Source organism: Anolis carolinensis, chromosome 2 (assembly GCF_035594765.1).
Source record: "Anolis carolinensis isolate JA03-04 chromosome 2, rAnoCar3.1.pri, whole genome shotgun sequence".
Classification (NCBI taxonomy): domain Eukaryota; kingdom Metazoa; phylum Chordata; class Lepidosauria; order Squamata; family Dactyloidae; genus Anolis; species Anolis carolinensis.
Genome location: NC_085842.1, coordinates 23105741 through 23128484, shown reverse-complemented (window position 1 = coordinate 23128484; position 22744 = coordinate 23105741). Strand labels below are relative to the sequence as shown.

The window sequence follows — 22744 nt, the reverse complement described above, 5'->3', positions numbered from 1 at the left end:
AATCTGGCATCACCATGGGACCTATATCCCAGGAATAAACCTACCAACACTCATTGTCCCAAGACCCAAATGGCACTTCATTCTCAAACCCTCCCGCTTTCACAGTGGGAGAACACACCAGACAGCCGACAGCTTCAAGTTTCACCAATGCCAGTTTATTCTATTATTTATTTATTTTTATTTACAGTAATTATATTCTACACTATGCACCTATTACAAACCGTAAATGAACGTTCTTTTGAACCAATGAGATGGTGGATTGTTATTTGCACCAGTCACAACACATGTCCAATGTCTATATAATACCCATGCTTGTGACTGGGAGGCACGTCAGATGTGGGATTTTGCTCTGTCCCCTAGCGTCCACTTTGGCCTTTGCAGAATAAAACCATTCCTGATCCTGCCTTCATCCTTGCATGTTTTCAGTGGAGCAATCAAAGCTCAGGCACTCCAGGAGACCCGAGATTTCAGACAAGCAGAACAACTGCACTGACCTTCCAGGCATGAAACAAGTGATACTCAAACATTACCTAAACAAGTAATTTACTATATACAGAGTGAAATTGCCAGATGTCCAAGCTGCTTTCAGAAAACAAAAAGGCACAAGGGATCATATTGAAACATATGTTGGATAATGGAATGCAGAAAAGTACGTATTTCAGAGAAAAATCAATCTGTGCTTTATCATTTACAACATAGTCTTTGATTATTCAGATCATGAAAAACGATGCCCTGTAGATAAAGAAATAGGTGCACCATGACATTCGATTTTCCTGATGTGTAACTTCTACTCAGGACAAGGGCCCACTTGAAGATCGGCGACAGAAAAAGAATTGTTTCCCATTGGCAAGGGGATGAAGCAAGGCCGCACTTTATCACTCCCTTTGTTTAACTTTAACTTTCTTTAACCCCCTTTCTTCGCTGGGAAAAGCCAAGAAAAGGAGGGGCAAATAGATTTATAACTGAATTCCAATAAATGGAATTCTTGACTAAAAACTGATTGAGGTCTTTTATTCCCTCATCGTTGTTCCTGCTGTAACTGGACTTTCCAAATGGGAGGAAGTAGTCCCCGGCCGATCTATGAGTTGAGCATTACCATGAGGAATGCCTTCCTCATTCACACACCAGACTCCAGCCAGGTTTTCGCAAATGTGTAAAGAGAGAGCAGAGAGGTTCCAGAAAAAGAGCAACAAGAATCAACAACTCCACACCTCTGGAGATAAAGCTCCTCTTGTGTCTCGGATGGTGTGAGTCTTTGGGCATTGCTCTCCATCCTTACGGGGAGAGCTCCAGTTGGGCTTTTTCAGTCACACAAAAGCATGGGAGGAGGGTCTCTCCTGAGAAAGAAGCTGGAGGGTATTCCAAGATCAGGGCTGCTGAGTCTGCATCGTAAAAGGCCACCCGACCTCCTTCATAGTTCAGTGTCACGCGGATCCTCTTGGGCTCCTTGCTCAGAGTCAGAGATGGGGACTCGTTGTTGGAGGAGAACCTGTATGCACTCTCCCACTTTCCCACTTCCCAGTTCCCAGTGTTAGGGCCAAAGTCTGGGTCCTTTCTCTCCACAGACATTCTTGCAATTCCTACAGACCATTCTTCCCCATTCTCTACAAGGACTTCCCAGAAATGCCTGCCTTCTGTGAATCCATTCTGGCCCAGCACATAAGCATAGTCACAGAATCTCTCAGGATTGTCAGGAAGATCTTGCTTTTTCTCTCCATAGATCACACGTCTGAGATCTTCAGAGAGGATGAGCTGAGGATGGGCTGTGTCTGGATCCAGAGTCACATGTGCTGTTGGTGGTGGAAACAAATGAGGGGTGAAGAGAGAATGAATGAATGAATGAATGAATGAATGAATGAAAGTGTAAACTGATAGAAGATCAGCTTCCATCTGATTCTAAAAAAAATAAAAACAGAAAAATATTCCCTTGCCCTCTCAAATCTAGATCGATTCTACATTATGCTACTCTACTTCTTACAAGCAACACTTGAGCATGAGTTGGTGGGATGATGACTGGAGACCAGGGTTCGATTCCCTCTCAGTCATGGAAACCCACAGGATAACCTTGTGCAAATCACACACTCTCAGCCCCAGAAAACCCTATGAGAGGATCATCTTGGTTTGCCAAGTCAGAAAGCATTTGAAGGCAGACTAATCATCCGGTACTATGCCAATACTAAGGTCCCAATATTTCATATTGGGCTAGGAGACGGATTCTTTATCTAGGGATGCATAATGTGTGCATACTGTTTGCCATGAAAGTAAGCTTAAAGCAAAGAGCAATAAAAAGTCAGTGTTCCGGTTATTTTGACATCCTTTGGGGAATTCCTTATAGAATCCAGGTACACATGCATTTTGTTCAGAGTTTAAAAAATCTACTCTTTTGATCACAACTCTTAGAAGCCAGAAACCAGACTCCATACAATCTCAAAGGAGAACTTTAAAGTTATTTCCTCTTAACCTGTGCTGCATAACATAGGTCTCAGTAGAGATCTGGATGTCTGATTTGATATTATCATATTAAGGTATTCTAGTTTCCAGTGAACTATTTCCCAGTCAATAGAAATTAAGTGTTGTTTATTGTTGTCACTCTCATGGGGGGTTATACTTTAAATCACTGGGATATTATATGGTATGTTTGTAATCAAACTGACTGGCAATTGATATTAATATTAATCCCTAGGAGCCAAGATGACTAGACCAAGGCTATTTTATTTCCATCCAGAGTGGAATAGTGGTTTAAGGGTTGGACTAAGGCTCAGGGAGACCAGAGTTTGAAACCCGTCCCTTTTTCAATAGAAACCCACTGGGTAACATTGGCCATGCACACTCTCTCGGCCTCAATGCAACCCTCTGTGAAAAAATCCGTTTGTTTACCTTTTTGCTGCTGAAGCCCAGATTCCAGAGAGGCTGGAGAGAGAAAGGAAAAAGTGAGGCTCAAGACAACATGGTGACTCTCAGAAACCCAGGAGGAAACAACACAGGAAGGAGGAGATCCTGCACCCAAGAGACATAGTATGACTATACTCATTGATTAAAATGTTCTCTCCAGGAGTCTCCAAGTTCCCCAATGTGACTCAATTGTAAGACTCTCCAATAAGTTGTCTATAGATTCAAGCTGGTGGAATTAAAGATCCCTGCATAGAACACCTCTCAAAAAATCTCTAGTCTTCCAAGTGCAACTTCTTTCAGATGGTCAGCATCTCACTGGGCAACCTAGGCCCCTTCTACACTGTCATATTAAATCCTGATTATGTGCTTTGAACTGGATTATATGGCAGTGTAGACTCATATAACCCAGTTCAAAGCAGATAATGTTGATTGTCTGCTTTGATAATCTGGATTATATGGCAGTGTAGAAGGGGCCACATGTATTTCTCAAGGGGTTTTTTCAATCAACATTTCCCCTTTTCCCGGAGATGCCACATCCTTAACCCCTGTGAATGCGGAGGGCTGGCTGTGCAATGTTCATATTCACCTTTGAATCAAGATGATGAAAAACTATGGATCGCTGATAAAGAAATGGGTGCCCCACAACATTTGGTTTTCCTAATGTGTAATTTGTGTTCAACCAGTCTTCACATTTGCAGATTACATGAACCAGAGTAAGGCCTATCGGGGCCCTCTACATTTTCATTTTGTTTTGCTTCACACTTGAAATAAAATGGGGGGGAAAATCAAAAGAGCAAATAGAAACAATTTTGTTTCACATTTGAAAGGAAATCATTGTTTCCACTGGCTTTTCAATCTGCTGTTTTGTGACCCTAACTTTCCAAATGCTTTGGAACATTTCCTTTTCCCTTTCAGACCAAGGTCATATCTCACTGAAAATCCTTGCAGACAATCTCCCTTACCCCTGAATTGCTTCATGACACCCTTCAGGAAGGGATTGATATCACAGACATCCCAGATCTTCCACTTTAGGGCAGGAGGAAAGGCTGCAGAAGTCTTGGATTTCTCTTTATTCTTACACCTGGAAGAGAAAGAACAATATAAGATGATGTACAAACAGAATGAATGCAGCTTGATACCACTTTGACTCTCACATGGCTCAATGCTTTCTCTGACAAAGAGTGTTAGTGCCTAGATCATTGAGCCATAGCAGTTCAAGAAAATTTTAAACTGTGAACTTTAAATTTACTTTCTATTGATACTGTATTTTAATTCTTGCATCGTGTATTTTAATATATGTGTTTTGTGATAGTGTGTTGCCATGTACATATTTTATGGTATGTATTCCTGGTGGTGTGCTTTGGCTGGATTGTGTCCTGTCTCGAGTTGTGAGGAGTGGTGCATAACAATTAAAGTTGTTGTTGTTGTTATCAAATTGCATTGATTCTAGAGTGTAGGTCAGGGGTCCCCAAACTAAGGCCTAGGGGCCGGATGCGGCCCTCCAAGGTCATTTACCCGGGCCCTGCCCTCAGTTTTAGACTTAAGCTTGCCCAAAGTCTGAAATAACTTGAAGGCACACAACAAAAATCCTACTTAACTTGACTATCTCATTGGCTAGAAGCAGGCCCACACTTCCTACTGAAATCCTGATAGATTTATATTGGTTAAAATTGTTTTTTTAAAAAAATATTGTATTTTTCTTTCATTTACTAATATTGTGCTATGGTTATAATTGAATATATTATGTATACATATAATATATATATATAATATTATAATGTAATATAATATAATACTAATAATAATAATACAATATGATAATATTAATTCTATAATATATATTAAATGTAATATTACTAATAATATTACGGTATAGTGGTATAGGACAATATAGTAATATATAATGCTAATATTGAGCTATGCTAATAATATAATATATTGTATGTACATACAACTTGTAAGCCACTCTGAGTTCCCTTCGGGGTGAGAGAGGGTGGGGTATAAATGTAATAAAAAAATAAATACATTGTTGTTGGGGGGGGGTTGGTTTTTTGGGGTTTTTTTGCACTACAAATAAGACGTGTGCAGTGTGCATAGGAATTTGTTCGTATTTTTTTCTCAAATGATAATTCGGCCCCTCAACAGTCTGGGGACCATGAACCGGCCCTCCATTTAAAAGGTTTGAGGACCCCTGGTGTAGGTGCTCCACAAACTCATAGTGTCAAAGTGGTCTCACTGGCCATCAAGTCCAATTCCGCCTGTGAACACCGGCCAAACACGGACTCCTACAATGTGCTGCAGCTTTGGAGAGTCATGTGTTTCATGTGCAAGTCTGAGCTTTAGTGGGAGGAGGAGAGGAAATTAACTTACCCCTGCAAGAAGCTTCTGATATCCTGTAAATGAAGGAAAGAAAGAACTCAGCAGAGGTATTTGCATGGAGACCACTCTCATATAGCTAAAAAAAACCAAAAACAAAAAAACAGGGTGTCTAATTAATAAAAATAGTTAACGCAAACCCAGGAGGGCAAAGCATCCCTCCCTCCACAAACCAAGAAGGAGACGAGTAGATCTATGTAACCACTGGCACTATTTTGCAGGCAGCTTTTTGCAGAGCCACCAAAACACTGGTCAAATGCAAGACCCAGTATAATAGGAATCTGGATCTCTTCAGTCAAATCAGATGCAATGCAAGAACACACAATCAAAGCACTCCCACCAGACGGCCATCCAGCTTCTATTTAAAAACCTCCAGAGAAGGAGACTTTCTGAGATGTATTAACTGAATGGTAACATATTTGAGCTGGAAGTTCAATTATGCAAAGTTTTGCAACAGTGAAGCAGTTAGGAAACAAGGGAAGAGAGAAAGAGCCGAGTCTGCTTTGTATATTAAGGAAATGTATGATTCCATATATCTATATCTATGTATGTGTAGATGGTTTTTGGGGCAAGTGGGTTAATAATAATAATAAAAACTTTATTTCTACCCTGCCACCATCTCCCAAAAGAGACTCAGGGTGGCTTACAAAGCACTCGTAATGGAACAACGCATACAATGCAATAAGACAGGAGCAGAATTCAAAACGATCTTGACAGACTAGAGAGATGGGCCGAAACTAACAAAATGAAGTTCAACAGGGACAAATGCAAGATACTTCACTTCGGCAGAAAAAATGGAAATCAAAGATACAGAATGGGGGACGCCTGGCTTGACAGCAGTGTGTGCAAAAAAGATCTTGGAGTCCTCGTGGACAACAAGTTAAACATGAGCCTACAATGTGATGCGGCAGCTAAAAAAGCCAATGGGATTCTGGCCTGCATCAATAGGGGAATAACGTCTAGATCCAGGGAAGTCATGCTCCCCCTCTATTCTGCCTTGGTCAGACCACACCTGGAATACTGTGTCCAATTTTGGGCACCACAGATGAAGGGAGATGCTGACAAGCTGGAAAGCGTCCAGAGGAGGGCGACTAAAATGATTAAGGGTCTGGAGAACAAGCCCTATGAGGAGCGGCTTAAAGAGCTGGGCATGTTTAGCCTGCAGAAGAGAAGGCTGAGAGGAGACATGATAGCCATGTACAAATATGTGAGGGGAAGTCATAGGGAGGAGGGAGCAAGCTTATTTTCTGCTGCCCTGCAGACTAGGACACGGAACAATGGCTTCAAACTACAGGAAAGGAGATTCCACCTGAACATCAGGAAGAACTTCCTCACAGTGAGGGCTGTTCGACAGTGGAACTCTCTCCCCCGGACTGTGGTGGAGGCTCCTTCTTTGGAAGCTTTTAAGCAGAGGCTGGATGGCCATCTGTCGGGGGTGCTTTGAATGCGATTTCCTGCTTCTTAGCGGGGGGTTGGACTAGATGGCCCATGAGGTCTCTTCCAACTCTACTATTCTATGATTCTATGATTCTATGAAATACAGATACATCAGTATCAAAGGAAAACATAATTTATATCATCAATACATAAAACAATATCACAATAAAATCAATTAATTCTAAAACAGACATCGATAAAACATTACGGTAATTATAGACATAACATGAATAACAACCAACCAGTCATATAAAGTACTTTCAGTGAAAACCAATGGGTCTACAATTCAAACTTTTGGGCTCTATACCTATTGGAAAGCTTGGTTAAAAGGCTAGGTTTTTAAGTTAGACCGAAAACATTGGAGAGTGGGGGCTAGCCTAATTTCCCTCGGGAGGGTGTTCCAGAGCCAGGAATTTTATCTTTTTCTTTGTATTTCTCTTGAGGCTGAGAAGGTGTGGCTCAGGAGATGAGGGAAAGGTCAATAATCACAGCCAAATTTTGGCTCCATGGGGTTCCTCAAAATCACAAAAGGAGATTAAGGTGTTAGGGCTTTCTGGATGGACAGTTTCCCAAGCACATTTTATATTGTGTCTCTTTTGGTGCTCACTACACTGAAGAGCTGTGAAATTCACTACACTGAAGAGCCTAAGGAGCCTAAAATTCAGAAGCAATGCAGAGGAGTGCTATCCAAGGGCGTCGAGATGTTGCATGACAACGAATGCCTGCACACTGCTGTCAACATTCTGCAAAAACCTTGTTATGAAGTGTTAAAACATCCCCCATAAAGTCCCGATCTTGCCCATTGGCACAGATGGGAGGAGAAATGTCAGGAGAGAATGCTGCTGGAACATGGCCATACAACTCGGAAAACTCACAGCAACCTATTGATTAAAATAAATTTTACAGCCAGACTTTGTATAACAGCCAGACTGCTTGTCTCAGCCACCCATGGGGACAATCTGGGCCTTACCTGGAGAAGTTCACTTGCCGGCTGCTGATGCTTCTCCTCCATCTCTTGGATGAGTTTCGAGAGAGAGGAGAGTTCTTCAGAGAGTCTGGCCAGATGTTCCTCCCCTTTGGCTGAAATCTCCTTTTCTACCTCATCCATTTTTGCCAGCAGATTCCTCTCTTGTTCTTCTAGAAACTGATGCATGCGTCTGAAGGCAGCCGCAGTCTTATCCTTCTCTCTCTGGGTTTTTTTCTAGAATAAAGAAAAAGAGTGAAAGTCAGTTTGGAAAGGGATTTGTGTCTCTTCACATAAAAATGTCAATATCTAGAAGAGAAGGAGCTTCGTGAATCCCCACAAGGGCCTGCCACTGGAATGTGTCAATATTGTCTGTAGGCTATTGGGACATTTCAAATGGAAAGGGAAACAGGAACGAGAGACAGAAAGAGGATCTTTGGAGCAAATTATCTGCAGATGTGGCCAAAACATCAGGAGAGAATGCTTCTGGAACACGGCCATACAGCCAGAAAACTCACAGCAACCCAATTATCTGCATTCCTTTGGAGTGGGGCTTACATCTCCTCACAAAGAAAATGTCAATATCCAGTGGTGAGCGTGCTTTGTGTAGACCTGCAAGCGCCTGCCACTGGAATGGGTTTGGGTCAGTATTTTCTGTATGCTACCGGGTCTCGTATAATGAGGGATAGTTTTGACAAAAGGAATTCAGTTTATTCAGACTCACATTCAAGGCTATAATACATTACTATTTTTCAGAAGCAATGCCACTTACGAGCAAATCCTGGCTTTCCCGTGCTGCATCTGCTTTGTAGACTGGAATTTTCTCCCTCTCCTTCTTCAGAGTCTCCAGGAAATTCCAAATCTGATCCTGAAGAGAAAGGCAAAGTCCTTGATCACTTCTGTTGTTCAAGGTTTAGAACGGTTTCAAAGACATGCCATCAACCACACCACATTTATTGAATTTTATGGGAGCTTTGCTGACCTCTATTGTCAGCCCTCTATTCTTTGGTTAAGACTGATTCCACAATTTTCTTTACTGTAGAAAAAGAAGTATCTGAAAACCCCAGGTTTTATTCCTGTACTAATCAATATTATTTTGGAAGTCTACATGATGGATGCTATAGCAGGAGGCAGGCAAACTACTGCATCCCTATTGCATGATGCCATGTTCATCCTGCTGCTCTCTTGCCTCCTCTCCATGATTATCCCATCTCATGTTATTCTCAGTGAAAACCAACCTACAGTTCACAATCCCACAACGGTCCTGTCACTTCCCTTGATGCAATGGGTCCCCTTCCGAGCCAGCAAGATAAGAGCAAAATCACATCAGGAGCTGGGATTCTCTTCCCCTTCATAGAATCATAGAATCATAGAATAGTAGAGTTGGAAGAAACCTCATGGGCCATCCAGTCCAACCCCCTGCCAAGAAGCAGGAAATCGCATTCAAAGCACCCCCGACAGATGGAAATCCAGCCTCTGCTTAAAAGCCTCCAAAGAAGGAGCCTCCACCACGGCCCCGGGGAGAGAGTTCCACTGTCAAACAGCCCTCACAGTGAGGAAGTTCTTCCTGATGTTCAGGTGGAATCTCCTTTCCTGTAGTTTGAAGCCATTGTTCCGTGTCCTAGTCTGCAGGGCAGCAGAAAACAAGCTTGCTCCCTCCTCCCTATGACTTCCCCTCACATATTTGTACATGGCTATCATGTCTCCTCTCAGCCTTCTCTTTTGCAGGCTAAACATACCCAGTTCTTTAAGCCGCTCCTCATAGGGCTTGTTCTCCAGACCCTTAATCACTCCTTCCACTCTCCCTCACTAATCCAAAACTGTCTGCTTTCTTTTTATTTATTTTATGTTTCACAGTCATATGTTCCTGTGTTATTTTTCAAAGTTTAAATCATGAAGTAAAATTGCTATAAAACAGGAATCAATTCCTCATATTGCACTAAAATAATAAGGATCAGCTGAAGTATGGCTTTCCAGGGTTTGCAAAACTGCACTGATGAATTGCTGAATTGGCAGAACTAAGCCAAGGAAGAAAAGTGTGATATTAACGTCCTCAATTCCGTATGGCTCTGCCGTCAGTGAGAACCGGACTGCAGTGGACTAGTAGGTTTGTGCAAAAAAATCCAATATATTCTACACCAAAGAGTTCTCATTCCTGCTTCCCACGTCATTTTAATTTAACCTAAAATTTTCTAAAATGTAGGGAGACTCCCACATACTTAGATTAAGCTCTTGCCATCAGGAAGTTATTTCCAGTGTTCAGGATCTTTTTTATCTACTGCTCAATTCTCAGGGTGCAGCTACACTGTAGAGATAGCATACTTTAACGCTACTTTAACTGCCAGGACTCAAAGTTATGGAATTTTGGAAATATGGTTTGGTAAGGCACTGACACACTTTGGCAAAAATGCAAAAAACCTAGCACAACTGCAACTACTAGGGTTTGTAGCATTGAGCCATGGAAGGTAAAGTGGAATCAAACTGCATTAATTCTACAAACTAGATGCACCCGTGATCCTTGAAAACCTCATGGCTTGGGGAAATATGGAATCATCAACCACAGACCTGGATTGTAGGGGGAGATGCACCACAACACTTTGTTAGGGGTCCCAATTTTGCCCCCTCCTACCTTGTACTCCTTTGATGCTTCATCCAGAGGGATCACTTTGTGGTTTTTGTGCTCCTTCGACTTGTCGCACACCACACAGATGGGGGTTTCGTGGTCCTTGCAGAAGAGCTTCAGGGGCTCCTGGTGCTTCTGGCAGATGCTCCCCTTCTCTTCTGCCTTCTGGCTCCCCAGTTCCTTAACTATCTCCACCACTTTGGCCAGCTGCCTATTTGGCCTGATGTCCCCTTCCTGCACTTTCTCCCTGCATTGTGGGCAGGAGGCCTCTTTCCCCTCCCAGCATTGATCCAGGCAGGATTGGCAGAAATTGTGCCCACAGGAGAGGCTCAAAGGCTCCTTGAAATACTCCAAGCAGATGGGACAGGACAGTTCCAAGCACAGCTTCTTCATAGAGTGTCCAGAAGCCATGGCTGCTGATGCTGCTCCACTGAAAAGTTAACAGCCTCTGCCCAACCTTTGGCCCTGCAACCCCCGAGCTCTTCAAATGCCTCAGGCTTTGGGAACCTGGACATGAGACCCTTCCCCTTTCTCTGCCTTCCTGGACACTACACAAGTTGTTCTCTAAGCATGTAACTCCCTTACTTAAAGATGCTTCTTTGGCTACTGGTGTATTTCCAGATACAATGCATTCAAAGGGCTGGTTGCAACCTATGCATCCCTATGCAGCTTAGGTCCAGCCTACCTGAAAGACCACTTCTCCCCAAATCAGAGTTTCTCAAACTGTGCTCCTCCAGGTGTTTTGAAGGTCAGCTCTCACAATTCCTAACAGCTGGTAAACTGGCAATTGCACCGAGGGAAAGGATTCTGGAGCTTAAAGAAACATGAGATGCAGAGTTTACTTTAAAAGTTTCTAAGTGTTTCTTAAAAAGTCAATTTCTATATAGGAAAGATATGATCTAGACCAGGGGTCCCCAAACTTTTTAAACAGGGAGCCAGTTGACGATCCTTTGGACCATTGGAGGGCCGGACTATAGTTGGCAACCGAACAATAATTAATAATAATAATAATAACAACAGCAACAATAATAAAAAGAGGGTTTGAAGAGACCCTTTGGGCCATTGAATCCAATCCCTTTCTGCCTTTGTGCACCGAAAGCACAAGCAAATCACCCCTGACAGATGGCCACCCAGCCTCAATGATAATGATAATAATAATAATAATAATAATAATAATAATAATAATAATAAAAAGGGTTGGAAGAGACCCCTTGGGCCATTTACTCCAATCCCCTTCTGCCTTTGTGCACCAAAAGCCATTAGTATTGCCCCTGGCAGATGTCCACCCAGCCTCAATGTTAATAATAATAATAATAATAATAATAATAATAATAATAATAATAATAATAATGGTTGTAAGAGAAGAAGAGGTCCCTTGGGTCATTTAGCCCAACCCCCTTCTGCCCTTGTGCCATGGGGGCCGGATAAATGGCTTCAATGGGCCGCATCTGGCCCCCGGGCCTTAGTTTGGGGACCCCTGATCTAGACTATCTAACTGAAAGTAAATGGAGATATTGTATAATCCTCATTTCATCTAAGGTCTGAGAAAGGGAAAAGATTCAAAGACTACATTCTGCATTCAAACTTCACATGGAAACTTAAGAGACTGAAGGTGGAGGTCTCTTTTTGGGGGGATTGAAATCCAAGGGCATGTAACTTGAGAATTATCACTCTATGTCCTCAAATCTGTCAATGTGAGATTTGTGTAATGAGAGTGTTTAAATGTAATTTGTGCCATGCTTGTATTGCAGTCAGATTGCATCATCCAGAGTGTGTAATTGTGTGTAAAGAGTTAATCACTAATGAGCTATGATGACCTTGGTGTGTGGCTGGAACTAGGGAGGATCCAGACACAAGAGTATGTGCATATCTATTGCATCAGTTCAGTCTGTCTTGAGTTTGAGTCGAGTTTGAGATCTGTTGGATAACAGATCAGACCTGTGTTTGTCGTCTGCAAGAGTCTGTTTGTGCTGTTTACTGCTCCATTCAGTAAAGCTTTGTATATTGCTTTTACTGACGTCTTGAAGTGTCGCTTCATTCTGCGCTCCATTGCTTTTCATACTACTACCGCTGCGCTACAATACTCTGACAAAATCTCCTGATTTTCAACATATTTATCAACACACAGACATCCCATCTTCTATCCTGTAAGCTCAGGTCACACTCGACACGTGAAATAAATACCATCAAAAAAGTTTAAAATTCACAACAAACATAATTGAAACTAATAAAAGCATATTAATTTCAACACATTTTAAAGGTTTTTAACTATTTCATGCCATGTTGAAGCAGATTTTAAAGAGTTTCAACCCATCTCACTGCAGGAACGATATCCATGGTATGCTAGGACCGGAAATCGTTTTTTTTAATGGTTTCCTGAATTATCCATGATTTTTGGTAATCACTCGCCATCTAGGAGTTTATTCCCTGTGAAAACAGAAGTCAAAGGCCCCATCTAGATTGACCATTTAATGCAGTTTCAAAGCAGTATTGAATAAAGTGGGTTTGCTGCACACTTCCAGCTTTTTCCACACATTTTCGTGGGAGTTTGTGGTCTTGCTGTCAGTTTGTTACTAGCGTAGAACTGCATTAAATGGTCAGTGTAGATGGGGGCTTGTTGTATTTTAAACTGTGCACATGTGAAATAAAGCTTCACTGTAAAACCATGTTTTATGCAGTATTGAAATGAAGCTAAACTTGGGACTCAGCAAAGCTACATCTACACTGTAGAATTAGTACATTTTGAGACACTTGAATCACTACAGTTCAATACTATAGTCCTGGAATTTATCGTTTGGTGAGCCACCAACACTCTTCGAAAAGGCTAAAACTACTACAACTCCCATGATCCCATAGCATTGATCCATGGTGGTTAAAGTACGTTATCAGATACTTTGGAGATGGGATCTAAGTCTACATAATACTAATTTATGTTCCATATACACTTTATACACATAGCCTGAAGGTAATTTTATATGCAGTATTTTAAATAGTATTGTGCCTGAAACAAAGTTTCACTGATCCTGCGAAAGCAACGATGTCACTATCTCACTTACTGTTGTGGGCAATTGTGAACTTTGCAGTATTTTGTATTTCCTGATAAGAGACACTCAATGCGTGCCTCTCCATGCCCATGATGCCTAGCACTGGGTTTGTGTGTGATTTGAAAGCATTTGCAAGGTCACCTGCTCCATTGCAAAGCAAAGGTGTCACTGTGTTGTTGAAGGCTTTCATGGCCGGGATCACAGGGTTGTTGTAAGTACTTCTGGAACATGGCCATACAACCTGGAAAACATACAACAACCCCAAAGGTGTCACTCTCTCAGCTGCCCATATGGACAACTTTCTAGTATTTTGGCTTGTGGAATTTCAGCTCTGGGAATTTCAATCTGTATTTGGCTGCTGTCTCACATGAGTGGTTATTCAAGTATCTCCCCAGAAACATGCAATATGTCCCCTGGGCTGGAAAAAGCTTGTTGTCGACTCCCTCAACTCACCAGGGTTCAGATGGATGACCTAAGGAGGCCCCCCGGCTGCCACTCCCAAATCCCCCCAAAATCAAGCAGGGCCACTTCCCCTGGTGGTTCCTCATTCACCAGTGCATAAGCACTACACATCCCCTGACTTGAACCTTCACAACAAACAGGGAGCAGCCATCAGCCAGCTTACCTGTCTTACAAAGATCCATGCTTGGCAAACACCATAAGCCCAGCAACCTACCTTTTTGTCCTAATCTCTGAACACCTGGACACCCACTGTCCCAAATCTGGGATCACCGTGCAACCTATATCCCAGGAATAAACCTACCAACACTCATTTTCACAAGACCCAAACGGCACTTCATTTTCAAACCCTCCCGCTTTCACAGTGGGAGAACACACCAGACAGCCGACAGCTTCAAGTTTCACCAATGCCAGTTTATTCTATTATTTATTTATTTTTATTTACAGTAATTATATTCTACACTCTGCATCAATTACAAACCGTAAATGAATGTTCTTTTGAATCCATGAGATGGTGGATCATTATTTGCACCAGTCACAGCACATGTCCAATGTCTATATAATACCCATGCTTGTGACTGGGAGGCATGTCAGATGTGGGATTAAGCTGTGTCCCCCAGCATCCACTTTGGGCATTGCTGCATGAAACCATTCCTAATCCTGCCTTCATCCTTGCATGTTTTCAGTGGAGCAATCAAAGCTCAGGCACTCCAGGAGACCCGAGATTTCAGACAAGCAGAACCATTGCACTGACCTTCCAGGCATGAAACAAGTGATACTCAAACATGACCAAAACAAGTAATCTATATATATAAAAGAGTGATGGCATCACGGCAATTCACAAAACAACAAAAGTACAGGCCCCCCAACCTTAAAATTTGACAACACAACCCATCATCCACGCCTCAAGGTTGATACAACAAAAAGAAAAGAAAAATAAAGTCCTAATTAGAGGGAGAGCAATAATTGTTTTTATCCAATTGCTGCCAGTTTAGAGGGCTAATCTCTGCCCACTTGGTTGCCTAGCAACCAGCCAAGGGACAGCCAGGTTTCAGTTAGGGGACAGGCAGACTTAGGCTTCACTTAGATTTCTTCCACAGATTATCTAATTTGCACTGGATTATATGGCAGTGTAGACTCAAGTCCCTTCCACACAGCTATATAACCCATTTATAATCTTATATTATCTGCTTTGCACTGGATTATCTTGACTCCACACTGCCATATAATCCACTTCAGTGGGCATTTTATACAGCTGTGAAGAAGGGGCCTCATATCATCCAGTTCTAAGCAGAGAATATAAGATTATCAATATAGAGTAGAGTCTCACTTATCCAACGTAAACAGGCCGGCAGGATAAGTGAATATGTTGGATAATAAGAAGGGATTCAGGAAAAGCCAATTAAACATCAAATTAGGTAATCGTTATACAAATTAAGCACCAAAACATCATATTATACAACAAATTTGACAGAAAAAGTAGTTCCATGCGCAGTAATGCTATGTAGTATTTACAGTAGAGTCTCACTTATCCAACACTTGCTTATCCAACGTTCTGGATTATCCAACGCATTTTTGTAGTCAATGCTTTCAATATATCGTGATATTTTGGTGCTAAATTCATAAATACAGTAATTTCTACATAGAATTACTGTGTATTGAACTACTTTTTCTTCCAAATTTGTTGTCTAACATGATGTTTTGGTCCTTAATTTTTGAAATCATAACCTAATTTGATGTTTAATAGGCTTATCCTTAATCCCTCCTTATTATCCAACATATTCGCTTATCCAACATTCTGCCGGCCCGTTTATGTTGGATAAGTGAGACTCTACTGTACTGTATTTACAAATTTACCACTAAAATATCACAATGAATTTAAAACACTAAAATATCGCAAACAACACCACTCTGAAAACAAGGGAATTCCAAACAGGAAACAATCAGGGCCAGCTAACACCTCCCAACAAAAAATTCACTCAGGGAGGAAACAGCCAGGCTTTAAAGCTGCACGGCCATTACATCCTAATCATTTTTCCTAATTGCAGCATTCATACTTGCCTCCAACAAACAAAAAAAACCTTTCAGAAATATTGTTTATTCACAACCTTTAGGAAATAATATCCCCTGATGGCGCAGCGTGTTAAAGCGCTGAGCTGCTGAACTTCTGGACTGAAAGGCCGCAGGTTTGAATTGGGGGAGCAGAGAGAGCCCCCACTGTTAGCTCCAGCTTCTGCCAACCCAGAAGTTCAAAAACATGCAAATGTGAGTGCATCAATAGGTACTGCTCCGGCGGGAAGGTAACGCCGCTCCATGCAGTCATCCCACATGACCTTGGAGGAGTCTACGGACAACGCCGGCTCTTCGGCTTAGAAATGGAGATGAGCACCAACCCCCAGAGTCAGACATGACTGTACTTAATGTCAGGGGAAAACCTTTACCCTTTACCTTAACGACCACCAATTCCTCAATACTTTATTTCCCACACCACCAGACTTCGCCACAGCAACGCGTGGCCGGGCACAGCTAGTATACTATATACAGAGTGAAATTGCCAGATGTCCAAGTTGCTTTCAGAAAACAAAAAGGCAGAAGGGATCATATTGAAACATATGTTGGATAATGGAATGCAGAAAAGTACGTATTTCAGAGAAAAATCAATCTGTGCTTTATCATTTACAGCAAGTCTTTGATTATTCAGATCATGAAAAACGATGCCCTGTACATAAAGAAATAGGTGCACCATGACATTCGATTTTCCTGATGTGTAACTTCTACTCAGGACAAGGGCCCACTATGAAGACTGACGACAGAAAAAGAATTGTTTCCCATTGGCAAGGGGATGAAGCAAGGCCGCACTTTATCACTCCCTTTGTTTAACTTTAACTTTCTTTAACCCCCATTCTTGGCTGGGAAAAGCCAAGAAAAGGAGGGGCAAGTAGACTTATAACTGAATTCCAATAAATGGAATTCTTGACTAAAAACTGATTAAGGTATTTTATTCCTTCATCATTGTTCCTGCTGAAACTGGTAGGGTTGTCCAAAAATTCGTTATGATTCTTATTTCAGAATTGTTTCGGATTGTTCTTGCTTTTTGAACTGATTATTGATACGTTGTCCCTGGGCGCAACTGGCAATGTAATTCGAACCATCGTTGGCCCATTCTCTAATTGTGTCTTAATGTTTCGTTAAATTCCCCCCCCCCCCATTTTTTAAAATATATTTTTAATTTTTTTTAAATTTTTTTGTTTCTGCAACCTAACTTGAATGGGAGCCTAGCGCAGCCTAAAATGGCTACCGCTCCCAGGCCAATCAGAGACTTCCACGATGGCTGGGAAAGGTGGGGGCTAGCGTCCTCTGCCTCCACGTGGTAGATCTCCATAAAAACCCCTCCCTTACCCTGGCAAGCCATTCTGGGGCTGGGTTACCGAGCAGAGAGGGTGGTTTGCGCTGCGCTAGGAATCAAGCTGCCTGCATTGAGGGGAGAGAGGGCTAGAAGGCTTTGGGTCTGGGAAGGGATGGCTTTTGTTGCTGGTTCAATTTTGTGTGTATTTTTTGGGTAATTGGCTGGGGCTTGTGGGATCTGGCAAAGAGTCCTTTCTTGAAAAGAGGCATTAGGCAATTTTTAGTTTTCAAAGGACGTGGGCGCCAAGGCATAGCTTTCCTGAAGCTCCGTTTCTATTCCCAAGCCCTCTGCCTCATGTTTGATTTCAGCAATCGATCAGCCATTGTTTTGAATCCTTAAAGGGGCCAACAAAATCTATATTTTCCAAAGGGCGACTGCATTTCTGCCAGGGCGTTGTTTGGGGTCCTCTCCGTTTCTAGTACAAAGCCCTCTGCCTCATGTTTGATTTCAGCAATTGATCAGCCAATGTTTTGAATCCTTAAAGGGGCCAACGAAATCTATAGTTTCCAAAGGGCGATTGCATTTCTGCCAGGGCATTGTTTGGGGTCCTCTCCATCGCTAGTCCAAAGCACTCTGCCTCATGTTTGATTTCAGCAATCGATCAGCCAATGTTTTGAATCCTTAAAGGGGCCTACGAAATCTATAGTTTCCAAAGGACGAGTGCATTTCTGCCAGGGCATTGTTTGGCGTCCTCTCCGTTTCTAATCCCAAGCCCCCGGGCCGAGTGTTACTGCTCCAATCACAAAGTCACACATTGATTTGAATACATAAAGGGTACACTGCAAGTAATAGTTTCCAAAGGACGTGGCGCACCCGCCAAGGCATTGCTTCCCTCACGCTCAGTTTGTAATACAAGGCAAGGCATTGGCTTTCAGTCTTAGGGGATCACATTAGACACAGAAAGAGACTCCATTGATCTCAAGAGCCCCTGTCAAAATTACAAAGGGTCTGTCGGTTGCAATACAAAATTTTAACATATGGAACCGTTTCAGGGAGGTCAACAGCGAGAGCACAGTGATGAAGCATTCGTGGGGAATAGGTGGTTCCCGCAAGAGTTCTGGGAGAGACTTTGCCTCGGGAAGAGGAACGAGGGGTAGCACTGGAAGGAAACAAAGGGGTGCTCCTGAGGGCAGTGCCGTGCAAACAGAAATGGTGGAAGGGTGTGGTCCCGGTGGGTCGACATCGGAAAAGTGTTCCCTCCAAGATCAAACAACACCGTCAACCGTCTCTGAGGCTGCCACCGATGTCTCTGAACTGGGTCGTGTCGTTGTCCTCGCACCAGACATACAAATAAAGAAAGAAATTGATAGGCTTCCCCCAACACTTTCATCATCAGATGATGATGAGGAAGATGGCAATCCCACTTGTGCCATTCCCACAGAGGACGTCATGTTGCAACCCTCACCCTGTCCTGCGAGCACCCCACAAAGGCCGCCGGGGGGCCCGCCATTGGGAAGGCCGAAGTCTTTCCTCTGGGACCACTTCACGGTCCATTCCTAACAGTCTTCCTTGGCTGTGTGCAGGCACTGCGGGATAAACATTAGCAGGGGTAAAGACCTGAGGTATTTGTCCACCACTGGCTTACGGGTCCACATGAAGAGATATCATCCTTCAATTCCCTTGGGAGGGGGATCCCTTAGCCCCGCAAGCAGTACCCTGAGCTCTCCTACATCTCCGTTAGGGTCTGCTGGTAGAGGGTCTCAATTAACCTTGGACAATTGGGGCCATTCCACTGGAAGGAAGGGAACAGGGGGAACGGCACTCACCGTTGAGCAGATCACTCAGCGACTGGGAGAGATGCTGGCTCTCGACGACCATCCCTTCAGAATGGTAGAGCAAGAAGGCTTTGTGCGGTTTGTGGAACTGCTGTGTCCACAATACAAAATCCCATCGCGACAAACCTTTTCAAGGACAGTGATACCAGGGCTGTACAAAGCCTGCAAGGTACGCGTAGAGGCAATGTTGCGGAGCGCCCTTGGAGGGCACATCCATTACACGTCTGACATTTGGACAAGTATTGGGGGTGGCCATTCCTACCTTTCGTTGACGGCGCATTGGTGGGATAAAGGTGACAGCGTGGAGACCGGACAGCGCTGGGCCCTCCTCGCCATGGAGGGCGTAGATAGGGACCACAAGGCGGAAACAATCTGCAAGATCCTCGATGACATGATGGCAGCCTGGACACCAAGGCATCCAGAGACGATGAGGACGGGGTTCATGGTCACTGACGCGGGGGAAAACATGATCAGGGCAGTTGAAAGCGCCGGCTTCACCAACGTTACATGTATGGCACACTTGCTGCACAACACAGTCAAGGATGCTTTCAAGAGCGCGGAGGAGCAGCAGCAGGCCTCCAGCAGTGGCACACACCTCACACAGCTAATTGAACGCTGCCGCAAGATCACCGGGTTTTTCCATCGCAGCATTAAAGCTGCCCGAGACCTAAGGGACAGGCAGAAATTGGAGGGGTTACCGCAGCACAAGCTACTACAGGACGTGTCCACCCGGTGGAACTCCATCTACAAGATGCTAGCAAGAATGGTGGAGCAGCAGAAGGCGGTGCATGGAATCTTCCTTTCCTTGGTTGCGTCTATTGGCAAGCTGGTGCCGAGCAAGCAAGAGTGGGACACCATCTCCCAGCTGGTGGAAGTTCTGAGACCGTTCAAGGAAGCAACCGAGACCCTTTCAGCACAGGGGGCCCTTCTCAGCCAGGGAGTGCCTCTGGTCTTGGCCCTAAAGAGGCATCTCGATATGCTGGGAGGAGGTCAAACACTTGACTCCCTGGCCAGCAATCTAACACCACAGGTCCTGGAGGTCATGAGAAAGCTGACCCTTGCTGTCCATAAACGTCTAGAGCTGCTGCTAAGCAGCTATGTCCATATGATCGCAGCCATTTGTGATCCGAGGTTGAAGGATACCGTCTGCTCCAAAGACTATCTGGAGTGGAAGGCACGTCTCGTTAACCTTGTGCGTGAGGAGGAGTGCGTCGCTGCGGGGGGCCCCACAGAGCAGCACATGGGCCCCCTGGCACGGATGCCTGCCACCCCTAGCACTAGCGGCAGTGGTGAGTCCGACAGCCCGGAAGTGCCGTGCAATAGGATTCCGACCTCTAGAGAGCAGCTTCGGCAGCAGCAAGGGCAGCAGCAGCAGCGGCGGCGGGGGGGGGGGTGTTATTTGGAAAAATGGTCGCCATACTGGCACAATCGGGGGCGTCTCATTCATCCAAGCTACGGAAGCTGGATTCTGCCGAGTGTTGTGTGAACCGTTACTTTGAGGAGAATATATCCTAGAATCATAGAATCATAGAATAGTAGAGTTGGAAGAGACCTCAAGGGCCATCTAGTCCAACCCCCCGCTAAGAAGCAGGAAATCGCATTCAAAGCACCCCCGACAGATGGCCATCCAGCCTCTGCTTAAAAGCTTCCAAAGAAGGAGCCTCCACCACATTCCGGGGGAGAGAGTTCCACTGCCGAACAGCCCTCACAGTGAGGAAGTTCTTCCTGATGTTCAGGTGGAATCTCCTTTCCTGTAGTTTGAAGCCATTGTTCCGTGTCCTAGTCTGCAGGGCAGCAGAAAATAAGCTTGCTCCCTCCTCCCTATGACTTCCCTTCACGTATTTGTACATAGCTATCATGTCTCCTCTCAGCCTTCTCTTCTGCAGGCTAAACATGCCCAGCTCTTTAAGCCTCTCCTCATAGGGCTTGTTCTCCAGACCCTTAATCATTTTAGTTGCCCTCCTCTGGACGCTTTCCAGCTTGTCAGCATCTCCCTTCATCTGCGGTGCCCAAAACTGGACACAGTATTCCAGGTGTGGTCTGACCAAGGCAGAATAGAGGGGGAGCATGACTTCCCTGGATCTAGACGTTATTCCCCTATTGATGCAGGCCAAAATCCCATTGGCTTTTTTAGCTGCCGCATCACATTGTAGGCTCATGTTTAACTTGTTGTCCACGAGGACTCCAAGATCTTTTTCGCACACACTGCTGTCAAGCCAGGCGTCCCCCATTCTGTATCTTTGATTTCCATTTTTTCTGCCGAAGTGAAGTATCTTGCATTTGTCCCTGTTGAACTTCATTTTGTTAGTTTCGGCCCATCTCTCTAGTCTGTCAAGATCGTTTTGAATTCTGCTCCTGTCTTCTGGAGTGTTAGCTATCCCTCCGAGTTTGGTGTCATCTGCAAACTTGATGATCGTGCCTTCTAACCCTTCGTCTAAGTCGTTAATAAAGATGTTGAACAGAACCGGGCCCAGGACGGAGCCCTGCGGCACTCCACTTGTCACTTCTTTCCATGATGAAGACGACGCATTGGTGAGCACCCTTTGGGTTCGTTCGCTTAGCCAATTACAGATCCACCTAACCGTAGTTTTGTCTAGCCCACATTTTACTAGTTTGTTTGCCAGAAGGTCGTGGGGGACTTTGTCGAAGGCCTTACTGAAATCTAGATATGCTACATCCACGGCATTCCCTGTATCGACCCAACTCGTAACTCTATCGAAAAAAGAGATCAGATTAGTCTGGCATGACTTGTTTTTGGTAAATCCGTGTTGACTATTAGCAATGACCGCATTTGTTTCTAAGTGTTTGCAGACCACTTCCTTAATGATCTTTTCCAGAATCTTGCCTGGTATTGATGTGAGGCTGACCGGACGGTAATTGTTTGGGTCGTTCTTTTTTCCCTTCTTGAAGATAGGGACCACATTCGCCCTCCTCCAATCTGCTGGGACTTCTCCTGTTCTCCAAGAACTCTCGAAGATGATTGCCAGTGGTTCTGAAATAACTTCCGCTAGTTCCTTCAATACTCTTGGATGTAGCTGATCTGGCCCTGGGGACTTGAATTCGTTTAGAGTGGCCAGGTGTTCCTGGACAACTTGTTTCCCTATTTGGGGTTGGATTTCCGTTGGCCTACTGGTCTTCTCGAGAACACGTGTGGCCGCACCTTGCCAATGTTGCCCGCAAGTTCCTCAGCTGCCCTCCCACCAGCGTGCAGAGCGAGAGGGTATTCAGCATGGCCGGCGATGTCGTGACCCCTCACCGCAGCTTGCTGGATCCGCTTTCCGTGGAGAAATTGGTCTTCCTCAAGGCCAACCTCCCTGTTTTGAAATATCCAGAAATCCCTTTGAAGTGAGGCGGACTCTCCAAGTAATATAATATAAACAACAAAAAAGTAATAAAACTTTATTTATACCCCGCCAACATCTCCCTGCGTGGACTCAGTGCAGCTTTCTTGGGGCAGCGGCCCAAACAACATAAGGACAAAATAAAAGCAACATAATACAAATCACAATTTAGAAAAGAAAAAACAGTAATACAATATCTCAATGTAAACACAGGATTAAAAAATGTTGTTTTATATGATGCCATTTTTTCATAATAAAAAAAGGTTTAACTTCATAATTGTTTCCAATGTGTCCTTCTGGACTTGATGCCTTCCTTGTCCGCGATGTCGGTCTGAGGGTCGTATCTTTGGCTCATGTGTCAACAGTGGGATGACAGCAATCCCATTGTTTCCATGTTCTTTGGACGGACATGCGGAAATTTATAGTT

At 43.9% G+C, this 22744-nt stretch overlaps 1 protein-coding gene across 1 annotated transcript; it reads right to left on the bottom strand.

The window, feature by feature from the left end:
* Positions 1 to 133: 133 nt before the first annotated feature.
* Positions 134 to 11248, bottom strand: LOC100558714 (zinc finger protein RFP). The gene is made up of 7 exons (XM_062973635.1): positions 10299 to 11248; positions 8442 to 8537; positions 7676 to 7906; positions 5263 to 5285; positions 3855 to 3973; positions 2878 to 2910; positions 134 to 1790 (listed from the first exon to the last, which is right to left on the bottom strand). The coding sequence occupies exons 1-7, from the start codon at positions 10701 to 10703 to the stop codon at positions 1276 to 1278; spliced, it is 1422 nt and encodes a 473-aa protein (XP_062829705.1). The 5' UTR covers positions 10704 to 11248; the 3' UTR covers positions 134 to 1275.
* Between the last annotated feature and the right edge of the window lie 11496 nt (positions 11249 to 22744).

Bases quoted from the DNA above. Each gene is read 5' to 3' on its own strand.
- LOC100558714 (XM_062973635.1), bottom strand. From the start codon at position 10,703: ATGGCTTCTGGACACTCTATGAAGAAGCTGTGCTTGGAACTGTCCTGT. The intron at 3,974-5,262 runs GTAAGTTAATTT...TTTCTCTTCCAG, and splicing joins ATCAGAAGCTTCTTGCAGGG to GTGTAAGAATAAAGAGAAAT. The intron at 1,791-2,877 runs GTAAACAAACGG...CACCACCAACAG, and splicing joins TGGGCTTCAGCAGCAAAAAG to CACATGTGACTCTGGATCCA.